Below are 20685 nucleotides of genomic sequence, written 5' to 3' on the forward strand. Positions count from 1 at the left end.
TGTGGAACAGCATCCCCCTGCCTGAGCTGTTTGTTCACTTGCTGGGCTGGTGGTGGAGTTTCCCGGGCCAATGTTCTTGGGTTCTGAGTCTGGAGTTGCTCAGGAGTTCATGGCTACCATGGCCATCATGGACTTAACCCAATTTACTGAAGGTTCAACACACAGTGGGGAGTTTTATCTTGGGACAGTGGTGATAGAATCTGGAGTTGGGATATGTTCCTGTTTATCCTTTGTCATGAATAGTTTAATTGATGATTGCTTTGGAGGTGTCTCTACTTGTTCCCCTTGCAGGGAGGTGGGATATATTCATCTGGTCTGCCTCTGATGAACCCAATTGACTCAACTCTTGTAAGACTGAGTGGTTGTGGACTATGGGACTCCAGATTTGGGGATTTTCAACCTTTGGTCTTGATGGGGTTGCATTGCCCCAAACAGATCTGCTGTACAATTCGGGGGTCTTCTGACTCACAACTCCTGCTGTAAGGAGCAGGTGGCAGCCGTGGCTCCATCTTGTGCATCAGTTGCATGTGCTTCTGGATTGTTAGGCCTTGCTCACAGTCACGCCTTAGTCAGCTTGTGTGCAGATTACTGTAATGCACTCTACATGGGGCTGCCTTTGGTGACCACTTTGCAGTTTCAAAGAGTTGTTTAACATAGGTTATCAATCTTCTATTTCTTTGATAGGTAACAAATTCAGAAGTCATCTGTAATTTTTCCATAGGTCTATCGCTCTCTTGGGAGATCTGTAGCCCTATGAGAAAAACATACAGCAAATTATAACATTCAGGCTAAATAAATAATAAAAATTAAGACACCCTGCCCTGCTACATATTAAGGAAGGTGATTGTTGGTTAGTTTTCCTACCTGTTATCATCTTTTCCTCCCAGTAGGAATGACAGAACCATGGTGCTTATGTTGGAGAAAAGAACTGAAACTGAACTGTGATACCCAGAATTAGGCATGGACAGTGGGAACATTTTATAGTTGTTGTGTATTGTTATTGACTAGCCTGAATTAGATACTGTTGGGTTTTCATTAATGGAACCTTAAAAATGTGACTTGCTTAGAAATGCTGACGAGACTCTTGTCATTATGTGAAAAAAATAATGATTGAGTATGATGGCTATAAATAGATGAAGCATTTTAGTCATTTGCCATTGAAAGTCATTTAATAATTCCATGCTGAGTCCCTTTCAACAAATTTAATGAAAACCAGCATGATATTCTGACAGCTTCTATTGGATTTTTCTGCCATTTTTGCATGCTTTGTGGCATGAGTGATTAATATAGCCTCTATTAAACTAGCACAAAAGGCTCTCCATCTTTTTTGTGTCTCCCAAGCTGACATGGACCTTTTAGACATTTTGTCTTCCAGTTCCAAAAGGTGTCTGTATTCTTTTAATTTGTTTTCAATTGCCTGGGAAGTGACATTGGTAAATAAGAGTTTTGGATTTTTGGAGCTCTCTTCCCTATTCATTCTAACAACAGTGCAAATCTATTCTGAGGCCATCTGAGCAAGAAATATTGAGCTGATTTTCAACTTACTGTGAAACTTTATTAATCGGAGGAGACCATTCCAAAATCCCCTTGATGAGCATCCATGTCATAATTTATTGATCTCCTTGGATATGTGAAAGTGGTGTTTTAAGCTGAACTACTTCCCCCACAATGATATAGTTTCCTCATTGTTTGCTTTTACTTCTCCAATACTGTTTATTACTATAATTGATGATATCAAACAAGGTATGTTGCATAATAAATCAACAAGTATGTATTGAGTTGGACAGAATGTAAGATTATCTCATGTGTTTTTATTCTTGATGTAACTTTTGGTGCCTCTCAGGCTTTGCATTAGGACACAACAGTAAATCTTAGCTCTCCAAACACTTAACCTCTTATTCAGCAATTGGTCTTACTTGTCAGAAGGCTCTCAGACATGACTTAACTAGATTAGAATCTTTATTAAAGATCAGAATGAAACCATATACACAACAGAGGATTTGACTTCTGCAGTGCAAAGGAATCCGAACTTTTATATAGGTTTTGACTTAATGGATACTAGATAGTTTCTTGATTTCTTGGGAGGCAGCTGATCTATGTTTATATAATGGCTCTTGAGTCCAGGAATCACTAGTCATTAACTTGTCAGATTCAGTCCTTATGCCACCTCTGAAAAACCATTTGAGGAAATGGAGGGCCCATTGAGTGATGTTCTAGTGCAGCATGAGGAGCTACAATATGAATGGGAGATTTGGATGCCATTAATGCAAATACTGAAACTGCTGGGCCTGTGTGTACAGGATACCTTGAATCCCAAACTAGATATTATCTGATGACTTCCTCCCCCAATTTTTCCACCAAAATTATTTTGCAAAGATTATTTTTCACTTTTCTTGCAATTCTGCAGTATAGTTTACCTTAGGTGGAATTTCGTGAAAACATTAGATGTATGTTCTTATTAAAAACCCTTTAGCTTGCTTTAAATCCCTACTGGTGTGGCAAATGCAGTTTTCTGTTTACAAACCTAAATATTGTAATAGGTATTATTAGAGCTTCACAGTGAATATTATGATAGAAAATAAATTAAAAAGTAGTAAGAAACTCTGGTTTTTGTAATCTTCACCAAAAAGAGGACCAATATAGAACAGTGACTGAGGTATTGAACTAAGCCTAGGGAGTCCAGGTTCAAGACCCCATTTGACTACAGATCTCACTGTACAGCTTTGAAGATTCACTTTCAGACGAACATATTTCAGAGGATTTTTGCTGTAGGATTAATATTGAGGAAAACTTTCATTTACACTCTCTGAGCTCTCAGAGAGAAGCCTGGATATAAAAACGTGAATGTTATAAGATTTCATAGAGCAATGATGGCCAACCCATGGGCTGCATGTGGTCCTTAGGCTTTTCTTGTGGCCTGAAGAGCTTGTGAGAGGCTTGCCTGCTTTTCCACAGCATCTAAAGGATTGGCCTGATTATCTGAGCTATGAGGAATAGATTGCTAATAGCAGTGAGGAACTAGTGATCCTCGTATCTTATAAAAGTTAAAGCTACTGGTACTGGAAACCAAGTTCTCTGGAGAACTATCTCTGAGAAGAAAGCTCTTTTCTTCTCTTAGTGATACTTTAGAGAATGTGTGGTCTGTGCCCTTGTTTGCATCTTTAGTTCTGGCCCGCCTATGTGCATAATGGAGACCCAGCCATTGAGTGTCATTGCCTCTTAGTATAAGACTATGTCCTCATGCCTGCTCAAGATCTCCCCAAATTAAATTCAGCCCTTGCATATTAAAATGCAGGAGGGATGTCTCAGATACAGTAAGTATTAATGGTGCTATATCAGTCTTTATTTCTAGTTCATCAAGTATTTTCCTTCCCCCCTGCGGTAGGCAGAACTATATTGTGCACCTTAGAGTATTACATTCAATAGGGATGTCCTTTGGGTGAAATAAATGCTAACTTGTCCATTAATAAGCAATTGTTCCCATAGTTGCTTATAATGATGGATGTGTTGCAACGACCTCTGACTACTGATTTAAGGAGCATTGACTGGCATCAAGGGAAATCCCTGGTTGTTCCTGATTTCAGGCAACATAAATCAAAACAGTCAGATGTCATTAAATGCTCTCAACACCAAGAAGTTTAGCTGTAGGCAACAATGAATGGTTCTACAGAGGCCACTGTTATATATTCCAAGGAGTTGTCATCTGACAGCTTTTACTATTTGTGCCTTGCTTTTTGATAAATTGTTGGCTCTTGATAAAAACTAATTTTCAGATATTTCACAAGAGGGTTCTTCTCCTGCAGCTGCTCCCACCAAGCTCAGTCATGCAAGCTTAGAAAGAGTGCATTGCTATTCAAATACAAGGCTGACTGTATGGTAGTGTTTTTGGGCTCTGTTATAGTTAGGAACGGAAAATTCACAGTGACTGTACTCTGTGCTCTTGGATAGTGCTGTATAGAACTGGAAAAGCAGTGTTTCCTGCCAGAAGAGGGGTTGATATTTGGCAGTGGAGGAGGGAGATCATTTGTATTATGGAGAACAGAAAAGTTTGGAAAGGGGGATTCATTTTTCTGAAAGCAAGCCCCAATATGGGTGGGGATCTCACTGCACTGTAGTGTTATCAGGTTTGGAATATACATTTGAACAATTTGTAATGCTTGGATATATTTATGAATATATCATCCTTTCTCACAGCAATTTTTCTCTGATGGAAATATAAGAAAAGAGAAACAAAGAGAGTATTCATGAGAAACTCTTAGAAATTATCTTGTTATTCCAGTGCTGTAGTGTTCTATCTGCTTGAATGTTTGATTTATCCTGTCTATAGATTTTTTTCTTACAGAGTTCAGGATATGAGGATCAGTGTCAGCCAGGTCATATCATGGCAGTGTATACTCACATGTTATTTTGGTCCATTGATTTTGTTCAGACAATAGTTTAAAAATATATTCCAGAAATCTTCATCTTTTGTGGTACAGGTCTTTTGGGCAGATGTTTTATATGCATTTTTTTACACATCTTTCAGAACTACCCATAATTTATGTAGGCAACCAGTACTAATACACATGGTTTAAATGCAACCTTTTTTTAGTTGTGAGGGGCACAATGCTGAATATGTGGTACCTATCCCTGTTGTGAATGGGGCTACACTTTCCCAGAATGAGCGGGTATGTAGTTTGGAGGTTCTTCTGTAGAAGACTCTCTCTTATGTCCCTGATTGAGGCAACAGCCAGGAGCCCTTATTGTCAATTTTGACTGATACAGCGACTGAATCCCTTTCTGGAAGAAAATGGCCTTAAAACTGTAGTGTATTGCACTGGTGACCACCCAGGTTAATTAATGCAATGGTGGAACAGCTTTTTTTTTTTTTTTTAAAGCTAATTTGGAAATCTTAATTGTTACAGAACTCAGCAGTCAGGTTGCCCTGGAACAGTGTTTCTCAACCTCAACAACTTTAAGATGTATGGTCTTCAATTCCCAGAATTCCCCATCCAGCATTTTAAAGTTGCTGAGGTTGAGAAACACTGATCTGGAAGAACTCAGCATCCCCATTCTGCCTATGCTGAAAGGATTGCGCTGTCTGCCAGTTTGTTTCTGAGTGAATTATGGGCGTGCAGTGCTTTGTATTTGAAGGCAAAAAGATGATTCAGAGCATGCAAACAGAAGTTTTTTGCAATTTGTTAAAGCAGCCTTTCTGTTTCCTAGAATCCCACAGCTGCAATTTCACCTGCTATGTAATAAATGTGGACCTTAACCTCTTTACTGGTTTTTTAAAAGGATTTAAAAACACCTAATTTTAAACAGGGCTTTTAGTTTGATTTTAGTTTTTAATTGAATGTTTAATTATAGCTAGTGAAATAATAGGTTAATAAATATTTTTTCACCAATATATATGAGCATTGTATGCTAATTTCACAAGGACTTCTTTGAAGATAGCCTTCCCAGAGGTAAACTGATAGATGCCAGTGGACCGACATTGCTGTTGACATCCATGTCCCAGTAGCATCAGATTAATCTGATCAGCATATTTTATAAAAAAATAAATGTATGATAAATTTATTTCACATCTTGAAGACTTGTACATAAGTTCAATTGACCTTCAATGGATTAAGGAAAAAATGGTCTAGAAACTTGGTTGGGTTCTTTCATTCTGGGGGTGGGGAAGTGAAGAAGGAAAGGTGAGGAATTGTGATTTAAATAATGATTTAAAAATTCTGACTTGTAGGTTCAATTTGCTTAATGAAAAATTCAGTATTCATGGTCAGCAGAATCTTTTTTTTTTTTTTTTTGCCATGAAAGCAATAGAAATCACATTCCTAATTTTACAAATGTTTGAGTTTGGATTGTTTCATTCTTTACTAATTACCCTTGCTAACTGTGGCATATTTAAACAATGCTTAAAACAAATTGGATTAGCATGATATGTTAACCCACCATCATCTTTCTCCATCCATCTCCACCTCCACAGTCCTCCACAAATTCCCCAGAAGTTGTACAGATCAGAATATAAAGTGAGTTTCTTTCCCTCATCAGAAATCACGTTAAAAATCCTTATATGCTTTCTTTACATACCTTAGAAATTTACTGTACAGATAGTCCTTGCTTAGTGACCACAACTGGGACTGGCAACTTGGTCACTAAGCACTGCAGTCACTAAGTGGAAAATCACATGTCCGCAATGGACTTAAGACCTTTCTTTGCCTTTGGTTGTTAAGCGAAGCAACATGGATGCTGAGTGAAAAATCATGTGACCACGACTTAGATTTTACTTCCGCTTTCTGTATTAACTCTGCTTGTCGCAAGCTGGTTACAAAGTACATGATTGGTGATCACGTGACTGCAGGATGCTACAATGGTTGTAAATGTGAGGATTCATCGCAGTTATTTTTTTAGTATTGTCATAACTTCAGATGGTCATTGCACAAGGATGTTGGTGACTATTTATCAGAAATTCAGAATTTCTCCTTTGCTCTTCTTTTCTATGTTCAGAGAGGTATAATATTGAAAAACATTAATTACTGTAATGATTCCCCTGCTCTCTTAGGTGGTATAGTCCATTGCATTTATTCTGTTGCATATATAAACCAAACTTTTCTGGCAGCGTGAAATACTATTAAATGTAGCTGTTTAGATAATCCCAACATTTCTTGCACAATATTATTTTGTTATTCCAAAAGAAGATATTTACAACGTTTAAGCATCTGGGTAAGCTGAATATGTATGGTTTTACTTACCCAGCTGAAACTAACCTAAATATGAGTTCTTTGGGATTCTAGTAGAGTAAAATAATAAAGGAAGATATTAATTTATTTGACAAAAGGTACAATAATTCAATATTGTTATTTTCTCTAGAAAGCATAGTCTAGATAGAATACTGTTATATTTTGTCTGCTATAATTACATTCTGAGAGCTATCTTCATGGATTTATTTTCTTTACTAGAAGAGATAGTGTTAGGAAAATCAGAACAATATTTAATTTCTTTCCTAGTGGAAATTCATGAGGATTTCTCCTAAAACATTTGGATAATAATCAAGGAATAATCAAATGTGAAGGTTCCCTTGAATATTAGTATCTCGCACAATATCACAAATTAGTTTTCTAAATCTCATAAATTGGTAGTATCATCTTAGGACTTTTCTTGATTGAAAGACAAAGTCTGTCTGCATGAGTAAATCTTATGCCTGGCTTTTCTGCACACCCTGGCCCCACAATAAATTGTAGACAGAAAGAAAAGTTAGGATCTTGGATATAGATAAATACTTAATGAATGCATCTGTAGATCCTGGGCATAAATGCTGAAAGTTGGGGAGGCTTCCCTAAACTTATGAGAAACTTCTTAATTATTTTGAATCAAATAGTTGCCTCCAGTAAAGGGAACACCACCTTGTTTTCTCACAGAACTGAATGCAATGGTAGTATCTATGGTGTTCTCTCCTTTCCAGTTATGTTCTACTAATCCTTTTTAGAAGATTTTGCAGGGTGGGAGGGTATTTTGAGAACTATTTACTGCAGGCTTATTTTTTAGGAAATAATAAATGTTTGCTACCTTTTTTATTCCTTTATGGATCAGAGGAGAAAGGAAACCCAATGAAATGTACTTAAAATTAAGAATTAACCACTGACCGAAGAAAGATGACAAGTGACTTCCAACTGTATGGGAAATAATGAAGATTATGTTGTCGTAATTTATACTGGTATTTTGGAGCAAGTTTGTTTATTTTGGAAAGAAAAAATACAGTTATTAGAGATACTCATATATTGCTGTTTCTAAAAGATCAGAATTCCAACTGGATATGCCTTCAACAAGGCAGCACAAACTCATTTCTTTCCTTTGCTTAATTATTTGCTTGTTTTGGCTGAATCAGATTAAGCAGTGAAAACCAACCAAATAAAGTGATATCAAATAAAACCAACCAAATAAAGTAATATCCATCAATTGTTGACTAAAATGGCAGAGGACCGCTATTTTTCTAATAGAATAGGATTGCCTCTCCAGGGATCATAAAATAAGCTATGTTAGCCACTTATCAAAGCAGTCTGTTTCTTACTCACTTCCCCTTGTTTTGGGGTCATTCAGTATAATTGTGTTGTATATTTCTGCAACAGATAAACTTTCAAAATAAATGTCTTCTATCCCTTAGCACAGCAAGTTTAATGGTATGTAACCCTGACCATTAAATATGGAAACATGTTGGTAAATTTTAAAGGTTTTGCAAATTCAAAAATTATCCCCATATTTTTTACAGTTACAGTTATCTTGATATATTAAGGTGCAGTTTCTCGGTATCTACAAACCAGACACTTAATAATGTGATACTTAATGCAAACATTATAAGGCTTAATCTATAATCCTATAAACATAAGGAAAAAAATAAATGTATATAGATCATGACAAGTTCTTCAATGGTATTAATGAATGATAGATTCCTTTATAAAGTGCCTCAAACATTAGTATCTAAAATATAAAGATTATATTACATCCAGAAGAAAATATAATTACCTGTTAGCCTCTATGTGTTTTGATTTTGATACAGAATTTGAACACTACAAAAACTATTACTTGATAAGTTCTACAATAGAATTTTAGACTGTAAGTGAAAACACCATCAAAATAGTAATTCATTACAAATGAGCATTTGCTTGAAATTTGTGAAGCTCTTTGACCTCCATATTCCTTCCTGATTATATTTATGTGAACCAAAAAGTTATATGAAACTTGGTTGCTATGACATTATAGGACATGGCAATGAATGAAAGGAGGAACAGAGGCAGTAATCTGTAGGCACCAAGAACATTTCTTCTAGCTGCACACACTGAAGAGCAAGCCTAATCTGAAACCTAGCATAATATTTAGGAAGCGTTTCCTGGCCATCTTTTGTCTCTTAGTGCAAGGAGGCTTCTGCAGATTTCCCTGGTATAGTTCCCAGAGCCATCAGGCCTACTGTCAGGTCTGCGATGTTCAAATCCCAGTGAAGAAAAATCTCGTGCAACCCCAGTTAGGTTCAAAAAAAATTTCATTTATTGGAACATACATGCAACTCTAAGCAAAGCATTGCTGAAACTAAAGCCTGTGCTTTTCCCCATTTACTTTTCCCACTACTTCTTACCCCCCTCTTTCCAGGCGCCAATTAGGTTCTCACAGAGGTGGGACCTTGCACATTCCTAACCTCCGAAAACAGTCCATCTTCCTGGCCTTTGATAGCATACCAATTCCATCTACTTTCACTTCCCCCCTCCCCCCTCCTAAAGAATGGCAGAAACAAAGCAAGCAGCTACTACATTAATACAGTGGTACTTCTAGTTACGAACGCCCCTCCTTACGAATTTTTTGAGATACGACCAGCTCCGGCCCCAAAAATTTACCTCGACTTGCGAACTTGCCTCGACTTACGAACCGGATCCGAGGCCATTTTCTGCCCGTTCCACGTGGTCCACGGCCATTTTCTGCCTGTTCCACGTGGTCCACGGCCGTTTTTCTGCCCTGCCGCGTGGTCCGTGGCCATTTTTCCGCCCCTGACATGTGGTCCGTGGCCATTTTCTGCCCCTGACACGTGGTCTGCGGCCATTTTTCCGCCCCTGACGCGTGGTCCACGGCCGTTTTTTTGCCCTGCCGCGTGGTCCGCGGCCGTTTTTCCGCCCCTGACGCGTGGTCCGCGGACGCCGGAACGGATTAACGGTAATTACATTGAATCTTATGGGGAAATTTGCCTCGTGTTGCGACCAATTCGAGTTGCAACCAGAGTCACGGAATGGATTAAATTCGTAACTTGAGGTTCCACTGTATTTTGGTTGCTGAAGATTCTGACACCTACTTAGGTACACAGATTAAATTTCCCTTCTGATCCGTTTGCTTGAGTCCTGGCAGCCAGTTGGGAAAAAGGTGGCCTGCAATCTGAAATCTACAGGGAAAGATGATAACAGTAACAATAACTTTAATGTAAGAAAGTTACATCTGAACTGTGACCACTTGAAGCAGAGAGCTGTGCTGTTTGAATTTATTTTTAACCCCTGTAGGAAAACTGTATCTTCTCCTCCTCCTCCTCTTTTTAAAAAAATGCCTGGGGAGAATTATCCCTCCATACTTTGAGTTCCTGTTCATTGTTTTTAACAATCTATGAGATGGTTGGCTAGGCACAACAATGGTAATGAAAGGACTGTCGTACTGCTGCTGACTATTAGGTTTGTCATCTAGAACTTGGATGTGGATTTTTTTACCATGGTAGCATTAATTAGACTTAGTGTTGCATATAAACATATTGAGAGAGACTGACATCTCTACACCAATAATCAACTTTGCCCAAATTCTTCCCTGAAGGGGTGCCTTCCCTTTGGCAGCACCTGCCTTTGAAACAACATCCCTCTGGAAATCCAGATGGCCCTGACCGTAGCCTTTCACAAAGCTTTGAAGACCTGGCTGTTTTGCTAGGCATTTGGGCCAAGAGGTTAGGCAAGCTGTACTGCTCATGTGGTTTTTGTGATTTGGGGTTTATTATTTTAACCTTGGGTATTGCTGCTGGTGTTTTAATATGCCGCCCAGAGTCACTGTTGTGAGAAGGGTGGTCATATAAATAATATAAATAAATAAATACTGCTTGGGGGGGATAACCATCAAAAAGCTGAAGCACAATTAAGTCCTCAGTTCCATATGTATATTTGCCATGCAACAGAAGCCTTCACTGGGTTCATATATTTTGTTACAGTTGACTGGGTTTACATAGTAGTAAGCCACAGCCCATGATTTACAAACCAGAATAGTTATGCTCATGAATTATGCTAAGCCAAAAGCACCCTCCCCCCAAAAAACTCCACACCAATTTAGAATAAACAGAAACATATTAGACGCTCTGTCTCAGTTATCCGTGGGTCATTTTCCATTGTGACAAAGTATTATAAATATTCAATTTAAAGTAGAACAGAAGCCAAGAAGTAGAGCTGAAACAAAGCTACAAGGTGTCATTTTAATTCAGTCCTGATCTAATCTGAAGTAGAATGATAGACCCTACAACATGCCTTTTCAATATTTTGAACAGTTTTTAAAGAGCAATTTGAGTATTTGGTGCTATATTTTAATTATGTTTCTGTTTCTATTTCTATATTTTTATTGTATAAGCAACTTCTCCAATTTTCAATAAATAGCTCCTGTCAGGCCTAGCCCAAAGAACTCCTGGAGACCATGCAGGTTCAATCAGCAAGGTTTATTAGCCAGCGCCTGTTTACAGAAATCTTCTCAGACTGACAACTAGTTCCCAGGCACAGCTATTCACTATCTTCTGGAATGTTTAGGGATGCGCCAGCTTCCTCCGCTTATCTCCAGAGCATTGCTCTGGAGACGAGAGCACCATTTTCACCCCCCTTCCTCCATTCCAGTCCATCACAGCTCCAGACCTATCATCCTGAATTATTCCCAGGTGCCATCAATGACCCAGTAAAGTTGGTACAATATTGGAATATCACTTTTGTAGTTGGTGCATTATCAAGGTAGGATGCAGCTCTTGGCTGACCTGGCTGGTTTTGAAAAGCTACTTGGATGAGAGACTACCTGGAAGTACCAGGACTATAGACTAGACTGAGGTTGAAGAAATATCATGGAAGGAACCACTGGCAAACCATAATTGCCAATAAATCCAGGAGCTGAGCTCAACTTGATTGAGATTTTTCTTTTATTTGGTATATTGCAGTTTCCCTAGCTAACAAGGCCTAGGCAGCTGCCACATGTACATTTTAGTGTGAAAATAAATGGTATTATTAATGACGTTGAAAGTTGCTGGCCAGAAATGGTCAACACTTCAGCAGTTCGAGCCCAGGTCCGCGCAGCAAAGCGAGCTCCTGCTTACTCCCCAGCTCCTGCCAACCCAGCAGCTTGAAAACTTACATGAGTAGATAAATGGGTACTCTCACCCCAGTGGGAGGAAAAATGCTGGTGGCACTTGCACGGGAGACGGGGACTAGTTGCCGGTAACGTGGAAGCTGTGCACGCCTGAAAAAGGCGTGAAGCAACGGAAACCCTGCCTCCTGCGCTCGCCAGCTGGGCTCTGCTCTAGGTAGGAGGCAATGGCAAACCACTTCCAAAACACCTTGCCTTGAAAACTGCAGGGACTCATCCAGGCAGTCACCGCAGAATCGGTAATGATTGAGTGCAGATTAAAAAAAAAAAAAAATTACATGTTTCCCCATGCTTAGCTCAGTTTATTTCAGAGTCAGTATGAAGTGTGGGGACAAATCTCCATAAGTTTAAAAAGAAACCCTATAGGACTGGGGCTGTCATAAAATAAGATCATACTATGTACTTTGGGAAAGCAGAAAAATAACCGCTTAAGTAATGACAAATCTAAATGCAAAATCAAAGTGAATAAAGTTTAATGGACCCACACTGGTAGCTCAGAAGACTGAAGAATAAATTAATAAAACAAGAAAAGACATAAAGCCTGGGATACTTTTGATTGGCAGGTTCTCTTGTTATGCTGGGTAGCAACAAACAGCTGACGAAAAGATGGGAAGAGTAGAGCTTCTTTAGTTTAGGAACATGTTTTTTTTAGTTCCTGGTTGTGGTCATCCAGGGAAGAAGAGTGTCTGTGAAGCCCTTCAAGACAATCTATGTCCAGTGCAATCCTAAATTCATCTATTTTTTTAAAAGAAGTCATATTACCATCATTAAAACATACTCCAAAATATATGTAGATGGTCTTGCAATTTTTATCTTTTTAGAAAGAAAGGCTATATAGTGAAGCCTTAATATACATTCTTAGACAGAAATATATAGAATCTATACCCCCTTTTTGGTATTATTTTCTAAGATGTCATAATTAAGAGATGTGTTGCCTTGTTTTCCAGGTTATATAGTGTGGTATACAAGCAATACAGATTTAACTTCTTAAAACTGTAAATTACATAGCTGATTAGTGAGGCACCCTGTCAATCATTATGGTTGATTTGCTAGACATGAAAATAACCTGGTAGATGAAAAACAGCTGTTCATTGTACAATAGATGTGAAATATTTAATTTGCCTTTTGCTTTTTTGTAAGGTTTTTCTTGTATGATTAATGCTTGCAATTTTAACCCCTCTGCTGTGCTTAGAACATATTGAGAGAATAATTTAAACAATTATAAACATACTTGTTGCAACCTCATAATGTTAATTGCAGTATGACAGCTCTAAGAGTCACATTATCAGTTGACTCCTTAAAGCAGACGTTTCTTTTCTTCATGGAATCCTGAAAAAAAGAGGAGCTGTTTTAATGAATAGAAGTGTTGCGCTCACACTTGCGCGAGGTGAGAATTGCTTCTTTCAAATAATTTTTATAGCATCTTCCATCTTGCTTTCTTGCTTTCTTTTGCCATTGCATGTCACAAATAAAAAGGCATCTTTAAAATTTCAGGTAAATGACAATAAAAATATTCCAGTACATAAAATAATAACAGCAAAAAGATTCTCTGTACATTATAAAACACAATTATGTATTTGCATATTCTGATGAAAGTTTAGGTGCACTTAAACATTTCATCTGAGGTCACTTCCTATGAGTGTCATGGCGAGCTGATGTGTTACTGGCTTGCTGACTAGTAAGATAGCTTTTGCGAGGGAAATCACAGCTGGATGTTGGATCCGGGCTGGTGTAATCCCTTTGGATCAAAGGAGAGATTGTTGAGATCATCCACGTGACTCCAGACAGCTGCTACTCATGAGTAGACTGTCGAAACTGTTGTTTATAAGTGGAGTAGCTTATGAGTGGAGTGGCTGGGAGTTGGGATTACATCAAGCTCACACTCACAAAGCAGCCTTATGGACACTAAGCTTTGACCCTTATATCTTAATCACTGTTTTGGATTAATTTTTTATGTGTTGTATATTGGAGAGATTAAGACCCTTGGGACTGGCAAGGTTTACTGTATTCATCGGGTGAGTCTCCACCTCCTTAAAAGACAATGGTGTAAATTTAATTTTAAACATTTTGAAAATACATTTTTTCTGATTATGCAGCAAAAGGGTGCTTAGTATATGGATTTTGAGAAGTTAATAATGGATTAAGGGGCCAGAGAAATTTGGAATTATAGTTTTGAATTTATCTGAAGATATCTTCTCATGGAAAAATGGCGATTGCTTTTATTTCTTTATGATAAGGAGACCATGAAGATTGGACATTACAGGGAGCCAGAGGACAAAGAAAATGGAGCAGAAATCCTTAGTGCAAACTTTTAAATACCTCTTAGTCAAGCTACTGACTAGAATGGATCAACTGCTTGAGAAACTGGACAGAACATGCTTTAATGAAGTTGTAAAATAAGAACAAGTTGTAATGGATGTTTATGAAATTAATTTCAAGGAGGGCTTAAATGTAATGCAAATAGATTTGATGGATGATTTATCCCCTAAAGGAGATGAACAGATACCAAACAAGGAAATGGATCTGGATAATTTTTTTCTTCTGGATATGCAAAAGAGCTCTGCTAAGGTTTGGAAAGACTTTTTTAGAAGTGACAAACAAAAGGATAATCTAATGGACATGCAAAAGAAATCTGTTAAAATTCTGAAGGATTTTTGTTTGGATACTCAGATGATCAGCAAATTACCTCTGGTACTTTTTTTTTGAAGGAGTTAAGGAATAATTTTAAAAATTCAGGGAAGGTTTATAAGGCTGGCTTGTTTGATCAGGGCTTAAAGAGGAAAATAGTTATATCCCTTACTGGATTTTGCTGACAAAGAATGATTGATGAAGGATTTGGATTTTGGTTTTTTGTTAACTTAAGAGATGAGTTATGGGGAGAAGAGAGATGACGATATACTATTAAAACTGTTTTTACCTACTTGGATGAAGGGGAAAGTTACCTTTTTCCCCCCTTTTTCTTTTCCCCTTTTTTTTCCTTTTCTACACTCTTCCCCCCTCCCTTTTTTGGGTTTTTCTGTTTGTTTGGGTTTTTTTTGTAGTTTGTATTGACTTTTATTCTTTTCATTTATAATTCTTAATAAAATTATTTGAAAAAAATCATCTGCTACTTGCAACTGATGATAGTTAATCTAGAATTATTATTGTCATTATTGATGGTAATGTTTCTTTGATGTTGATTAAAATACTAATATAATAGCAGAAAGAGTTTAGAAATGATGAAAGACTAAATGTTTTAGTTTAATTGGAAACAATTAAATCTGAAGTAAACAGGTTCATCTTAGATAATAAATTAACACTTCAATTGGAATAAAGCAAGAACTGTTCAATTAAGAATTGCTGAATAAGGAAATATATTATGATTTCACACTCAGTATCTAAACATAAATAATTATCTGGTTTTCTTTAAAACTTTTAATATATGTCTAAGTTTCTTGCAAATTGTAGTGTAGAAAGAAATGAGCATAGCAATAAGTGGATCCTAACTGCACTTAAGGCCTTTTAGCTGTAAATACAAAGCTATTACGAGATCCATGATTCTGTGGCCAGTATATAAGAATACTTTACTAAACTTAGCAAGTCTCCTGTTTGTATTATTTAAGCCTTCAGAGGTCACTATATGCTTACTAGTTTATAGAAAGTTACAGTACAACTCTCTGGTGCATAGAAAGGGTATTTTCAGACTTGCAAGATTTATTATAATCTTACAATAATGTAGCCTTACAATAAAGATAGAGGTAGCACTCCTGGCTGTGCTTCTTGTCTGGACTACCTTGCAAGGCTAACATCAATCTTGCCAGTCTCAAAGTACCCCCCCCCCCCATCCCTCACTTTTAGTCTCCTGAAAACTAGGGAGAGTCCCTCAAATTTTATTCATCAGGCCATTGACTAGGCTGCAGCTCTTCCTCCTATTTCCCAAGGTCATTCCCGCATGCCATTACGTTAACAAATAAATAATAATAGGGCCTGCCGAAATGAGTGTGCTGTGCAGAAGTGTTATCACAGTTCATATCACAATTTAAATTCAACAATATTGATGTGGTAGTTTCTGCATTGTATCCTCTCCTAAACATTTATTATAATATCTATGTTTTAAAATACCAGGTACTTTTTTTTAGTGTTCTCTGTTAATTGTAGCTTTTCTATGCTAACCTAATTTGTGGTGCCTACTTCATCTTATACTTTTTCTTAATTATAGGAAGCTCCACCTCCAGGTTCCTATGATGTTCATAAATCATTTGAGAAATCACAGTGTAAGAGTGAATATATGCCTCCACGAACTGTGATGGCTAAAAGGAGGCATGCGTCTTTTCTCAGTGGAACACTTAGGGAAAATCCATTAAAGATTGAGGGGGATATACCAGGTAAGTTCATTATATAATTTTCAAGCAAAACTATAACTACTTACATTTTAATGAGAAGATATATAATCTAAATACCTTTCTGTCTGTCTGTCTATCATCTATTTTTAAAGGCTTTGTAAGGTGTCTGTTGTAATACTGGAAACAATATCTTGCTTCCTAGCTGGTTAAAGAAATGTTGTTATGTAAGTTTATTCCCCCTCAGCAGAGGGCAGCACCTGGCTAACCTTGCTGTACCTGGAAGCTAAACAGGTACAGATATTGGTTAGTTCTTGAATGGAAAACTTTCAGGTAATGTAAATGTTATAGGCTAGGCTGGGAAGTTGGGCAACTAGCCACTTTTGTATTGTTGCCAAGAAAACTACTTGAATGTATCCATGTAATCACTGGGACTTCAGCTTGACTGGAATTTTATAGAATTACAGAATTTTTATGAAATTATAGAGTTTTAAGAATGTTATCTTTTTTTTTTTAATAAATTTTTTATTTTTTACAACAAACACAAACAAACAATAACATAAAAAGCATAAAAAAACCATCTTCCATTTTAAACCGTGTGTCAGCCAGTTACTGATCATTTGTGCCATCCTTTCATAATCTTCGCTCATCATTTATATAAAATCTCATGTCATCTATCCAACACATATTTATATATTTATCAGTTATCAATTATTATTCATTTGTTACTAGTCTATAACACCAGCTTTCATAATAAGATATCATTTTTATCCATTGATTATATATATATATATATATATATATATATATATATATAATAATTTATATCAGTTTGTCAAGTTTCTATTATATAATTTGCTGATCTATTACATTACTATATCTTTTCATCCAACCATTGATAAAACAAGTCCCATATCATATAGAATTGTTTATCTTCTTGCTCTCTAATTTCAAATGTTAATTTACTCATCTCTGCACAATCCATAATTTTCTTAATGACTTCCTCCTGCATAGGTACTTTTTCATTTTTCCAGTTTTTAGCAAATACAATTCTAGCCGCTGTCAGAACATTTACAATCAAATATTTCAGTTCTTTACTATATGTTTCAGGTATAATTCCTAATAGGAATGTCTCTGGTTTAAAGTCTATATGTTGTTTTATCATTTTTTCCAACCATGTGTGGATTTTAATCCAATATCTTTTAGCTTCTGGGCATGTCCACCACATATGGTAGTATTTACCGGGCTTCTGATGACACTTCCAACATTTATCAGACTTGTTCTTGTACATTCTCGCAATCCTTGCTGGAGGTAGATGCCACCTGTAAAACATCTTATACAAGTTTTCTTTATATGCAGTTGACATTGTCATTTTATAGTTTTGAGACCATAATTTTTGCCACTTCTCTAAATCAATTCCGTATCCAAAATTTTTCCCCCATGCAATCATTGTATCTTTAACCTGTTCTTCCTCCATCTTAAATTCTAGTAAATGTCCATAAAGTTTTTAAATCACCTTTTCATCAGTACCCCATCAAAATTTTATCTAAAACAGTCAGCTCATCAATAAATACCTTCTGCTTTAAAATCTTTATCGAATCTAGATTGTATTTGCAAATATGAAAACCAGTTCATTTTTATACCTTGTTCTTCCAACGCTTGCATAGTTTTAAGTTCACCCTTTTCATTCAATATCTCAGTATATCTAACTGTTTGTTCCTTTTTATATGTTATTGAATAAGAAAAGGCTTCAATAGTGGATATCCATCGTGGAACTTTTAAATAATATTGTCTTCTTGTCTTCTCCCAGTTTAAAAACAATGCCTCTCGAATATAGTGCCTTCTAAAGTAGCCCTGTGTTTTCGTTCCCTTATACCATAAGAAAGCATGCCAGCCCAACAACAGGTCATGTCCCTCTAAGGTCAATAGTCTATTATTTCTTAAAGTTATCCAGTCCTTTACCCACATCAGATTTGTCGCCTGGTAGTATAATTCCCAGTTAGGCAAGGCAAACCCACCTCTTACTCTTGCATCTTGTAGTAATTTAAGCTTTATTCTTGCCTTTTTACCCTGCCAGATGTATTTCAATACAATTTTATTTAAATCATCAAAAAACTCTTTCCCTAAACGAATTGGAATTGTCTGGAATAGATATAACATCCTAGGCAATATATTCATCTTAATAGTGGATATTCTCCCAATCATTGATAATTGTAAATTCTCCCATTTTGTCAGATCTATTGCAATCTGTCGTTTAAGTTTAACATAATTATCCTCCTTCAATGTACTACATCTTGGTGTAATATATATCCCTAGGTATTTAACCCTGTTTGTGACCTGTATTTCCAAGACTTCTTCCAATTCTTTCTTTTGCCTTGCTAGCATATTCTTTGTTAATATCTTTGTTTTATCTTTGTTTATTTTTAATCCTGCTACTTTTCCATATTCTTCTATCTTTTCAATTAATTTAGGTGCTGTTTCCAATGGGTCCTCTAGTATAAATACTAGGTCATCTGCGAAGGCTTGCAATTTGTACTCTTCCTTTTGATCTTCATTCCTTTTATTTCTTTCTCTTCTCTTATATTCCTGTTCAACACTTCTAATGTTAAGACAAACAACAAGGGCGATAGTGGACAGCCTTGTCTCGTCCCTTTTGTTATGTCTATCTGTTCTGTTAAATCTCCATTTATCATGATTTTTGCAGTCTGCTTATGATATATTGTTTCAATGGCTTGGGTAAATTTTCTACCAAAGCCCATTTGTTCCAATTGCAGTAGCATAAATCGCCAATTCATGTTGTCAAAGGCTTTTTGTGCGTCTAAGAATATCAAGGCCATTTGCTTTTCAGGGTGTGCCTCATAGTATTCCAGTGTGTCCAGAATTACTCTCATGTTGTCTTTAATTTGTCTCTTTGGCAAAAATCCGTTTTGATCAGCATGAATAAAATTATTTAAATATCTTTTTAGTCTTTCTGCCAATATTGAAGCAAAAATTTTATAATCTGAATTTAATAAAGATATAGGTCTATAATTTTTAACCTGTTGTGGGTCAGTGTCCTCCTTTGGTATAAGTGTAATGTATGCTTCAGTCCTGAGCATGAAACTGAGCAAACTCAGGGAGGCAGTGAAGGACAGGAAGGCCTGGCGCAATATGGTTCATGGGGTCACGAAGAGTCGGACACGACTTAACGACTAAACAACAAATGCTTCAGTCCATGTTTGGGGTATCCTCTTCTTTGTCATAACCTCATTCATAACTTCCAATAGTTGAAGGCTCAATATGTCCTGGAAGGTTTTATAAAATTCCACTGGCAGTCCATCTGGACCCGGGGCTTTCCCGACATTCTGCTTTTTTAGAGCTTCTGTTAATTCCATCATAGTTATATTCCCCTCTAACATTATTTCAGTGTCTTTAGGTATCTGAGGTAATTTCGCTTTCTGTAAATATTGTCTTACTTCTTCTTGTACATTCTCTTGATAATACAATTTTCCATAGTAATCTTGTATAATTTTTTTCTTGTCCTCATTACCAAAGCAGATCTGTCCTTCTTCATTTATTAATTGATTAATCCTTTTTGATTCTCTCTCTTTTCTCAGTTTATAAGCTAGCCATCTACCTGGTTTATTTGCATCTTCAAAGTAATTCTGTTTGGCACTTCTAATTTTTTGTGCCAGTTCCTCCTTTTCCATTAATCCCATTTTATGTTTAATTAGATCCATTTTAGCTTTAATATCTTTTTTTTGCGGGGATTTCTGTAACTCTTCTTCCAATTTTTTATGATCATCCTCCAGTAGTTTAAAAGTCTTTTTCTGCGTTATGTTTCTTTTCCTTGTATAGTCTATTATTAAACCTCTTGTATAAGCCTTCATTGTATCCCAAAGATTCTGTAATGATGTATCCTCTTTTTTATTTTCATTAAAAAAGAAGGTAAGTTCTTTCTCTATTTTTTGTTTGAAATCTTTTTCTTTTAGTATCCTATTATTTAAAGTCCATCTAAATCTCTTCCGTTGTCCTTTCCAGATAACTACCATTGGGTTATGGTTGGCCCAAATACTTGTTTGTATTTCAATTTCTCGAACGTTAGCAAATAAATCCGCTGACATCCATATCATGTCAATTCTAGACCAAGATGTATGTCTGTCTGAATAAAAAGTATATTGTTTATTTGCCGAATTTCTTTCTCTCCATGCATCTTTCAAGTCTATTTCTTCTATCATTCGAAGGAAGGATTTTGGCAATGTCTTCCTAGTTCTCTTTGTCAATTTCTGTGTTTTATAGTCCAATTGATCATTCATTATTCCATTAAAATCTCCCATCATACAGATGTTAACATAGTCCAATTCAGCTATTTTCATATGTAATTTCCTATAAAATTCTTCTTGATTGTCATTGGGAGCATAAATTGCAATTAAAAGGGTTTTAACATTATTATCTATTATTTCAACCATCAAAATCCTTCCATCATCATCCGCATAGATTT

General features: G+C 36.4%; 1 protein-coding gene across 1 annotated transcript in view; it reads left to right on the top strand.

Annotated features, from left to right (window-relative positions):
* STPG2 (sperm tail PG-rich repeat containing 2) overlaps positions 1-20685 on the top strand; it is a 228358-nt gene that overhangs the window by 74450 nt on the left and 133223 nt on the right. Inside the window, exon 11 of the mRNA XM_088133269.1 lies at positions 16085-16250. Within this exon, the coding sequence (XP_087989395.1) occupies positions 16085-16250 (166 nt within the window). The remainder of the gene's footprint in view (positions 1-16084; positions 16251-20685) is intronic.

Source organism: Python bivittatus, unplaced genomic scaffold, assembly GCF_059951505.1.
Source record: "Python bivittatus isolate LINGU-HERP-01145 unplaced genomic scaffold, Pbiv_v1 ctg000070_np1212, whole genome shotgun sequence".
In the NCBI taxonomy this organism is placed as follows: domain Eukaryota; kingdom Metazoa; phylum Chordata; class Lepidosauria; order Squamata; family Pythonidae; genus Python; species Python bivittatus.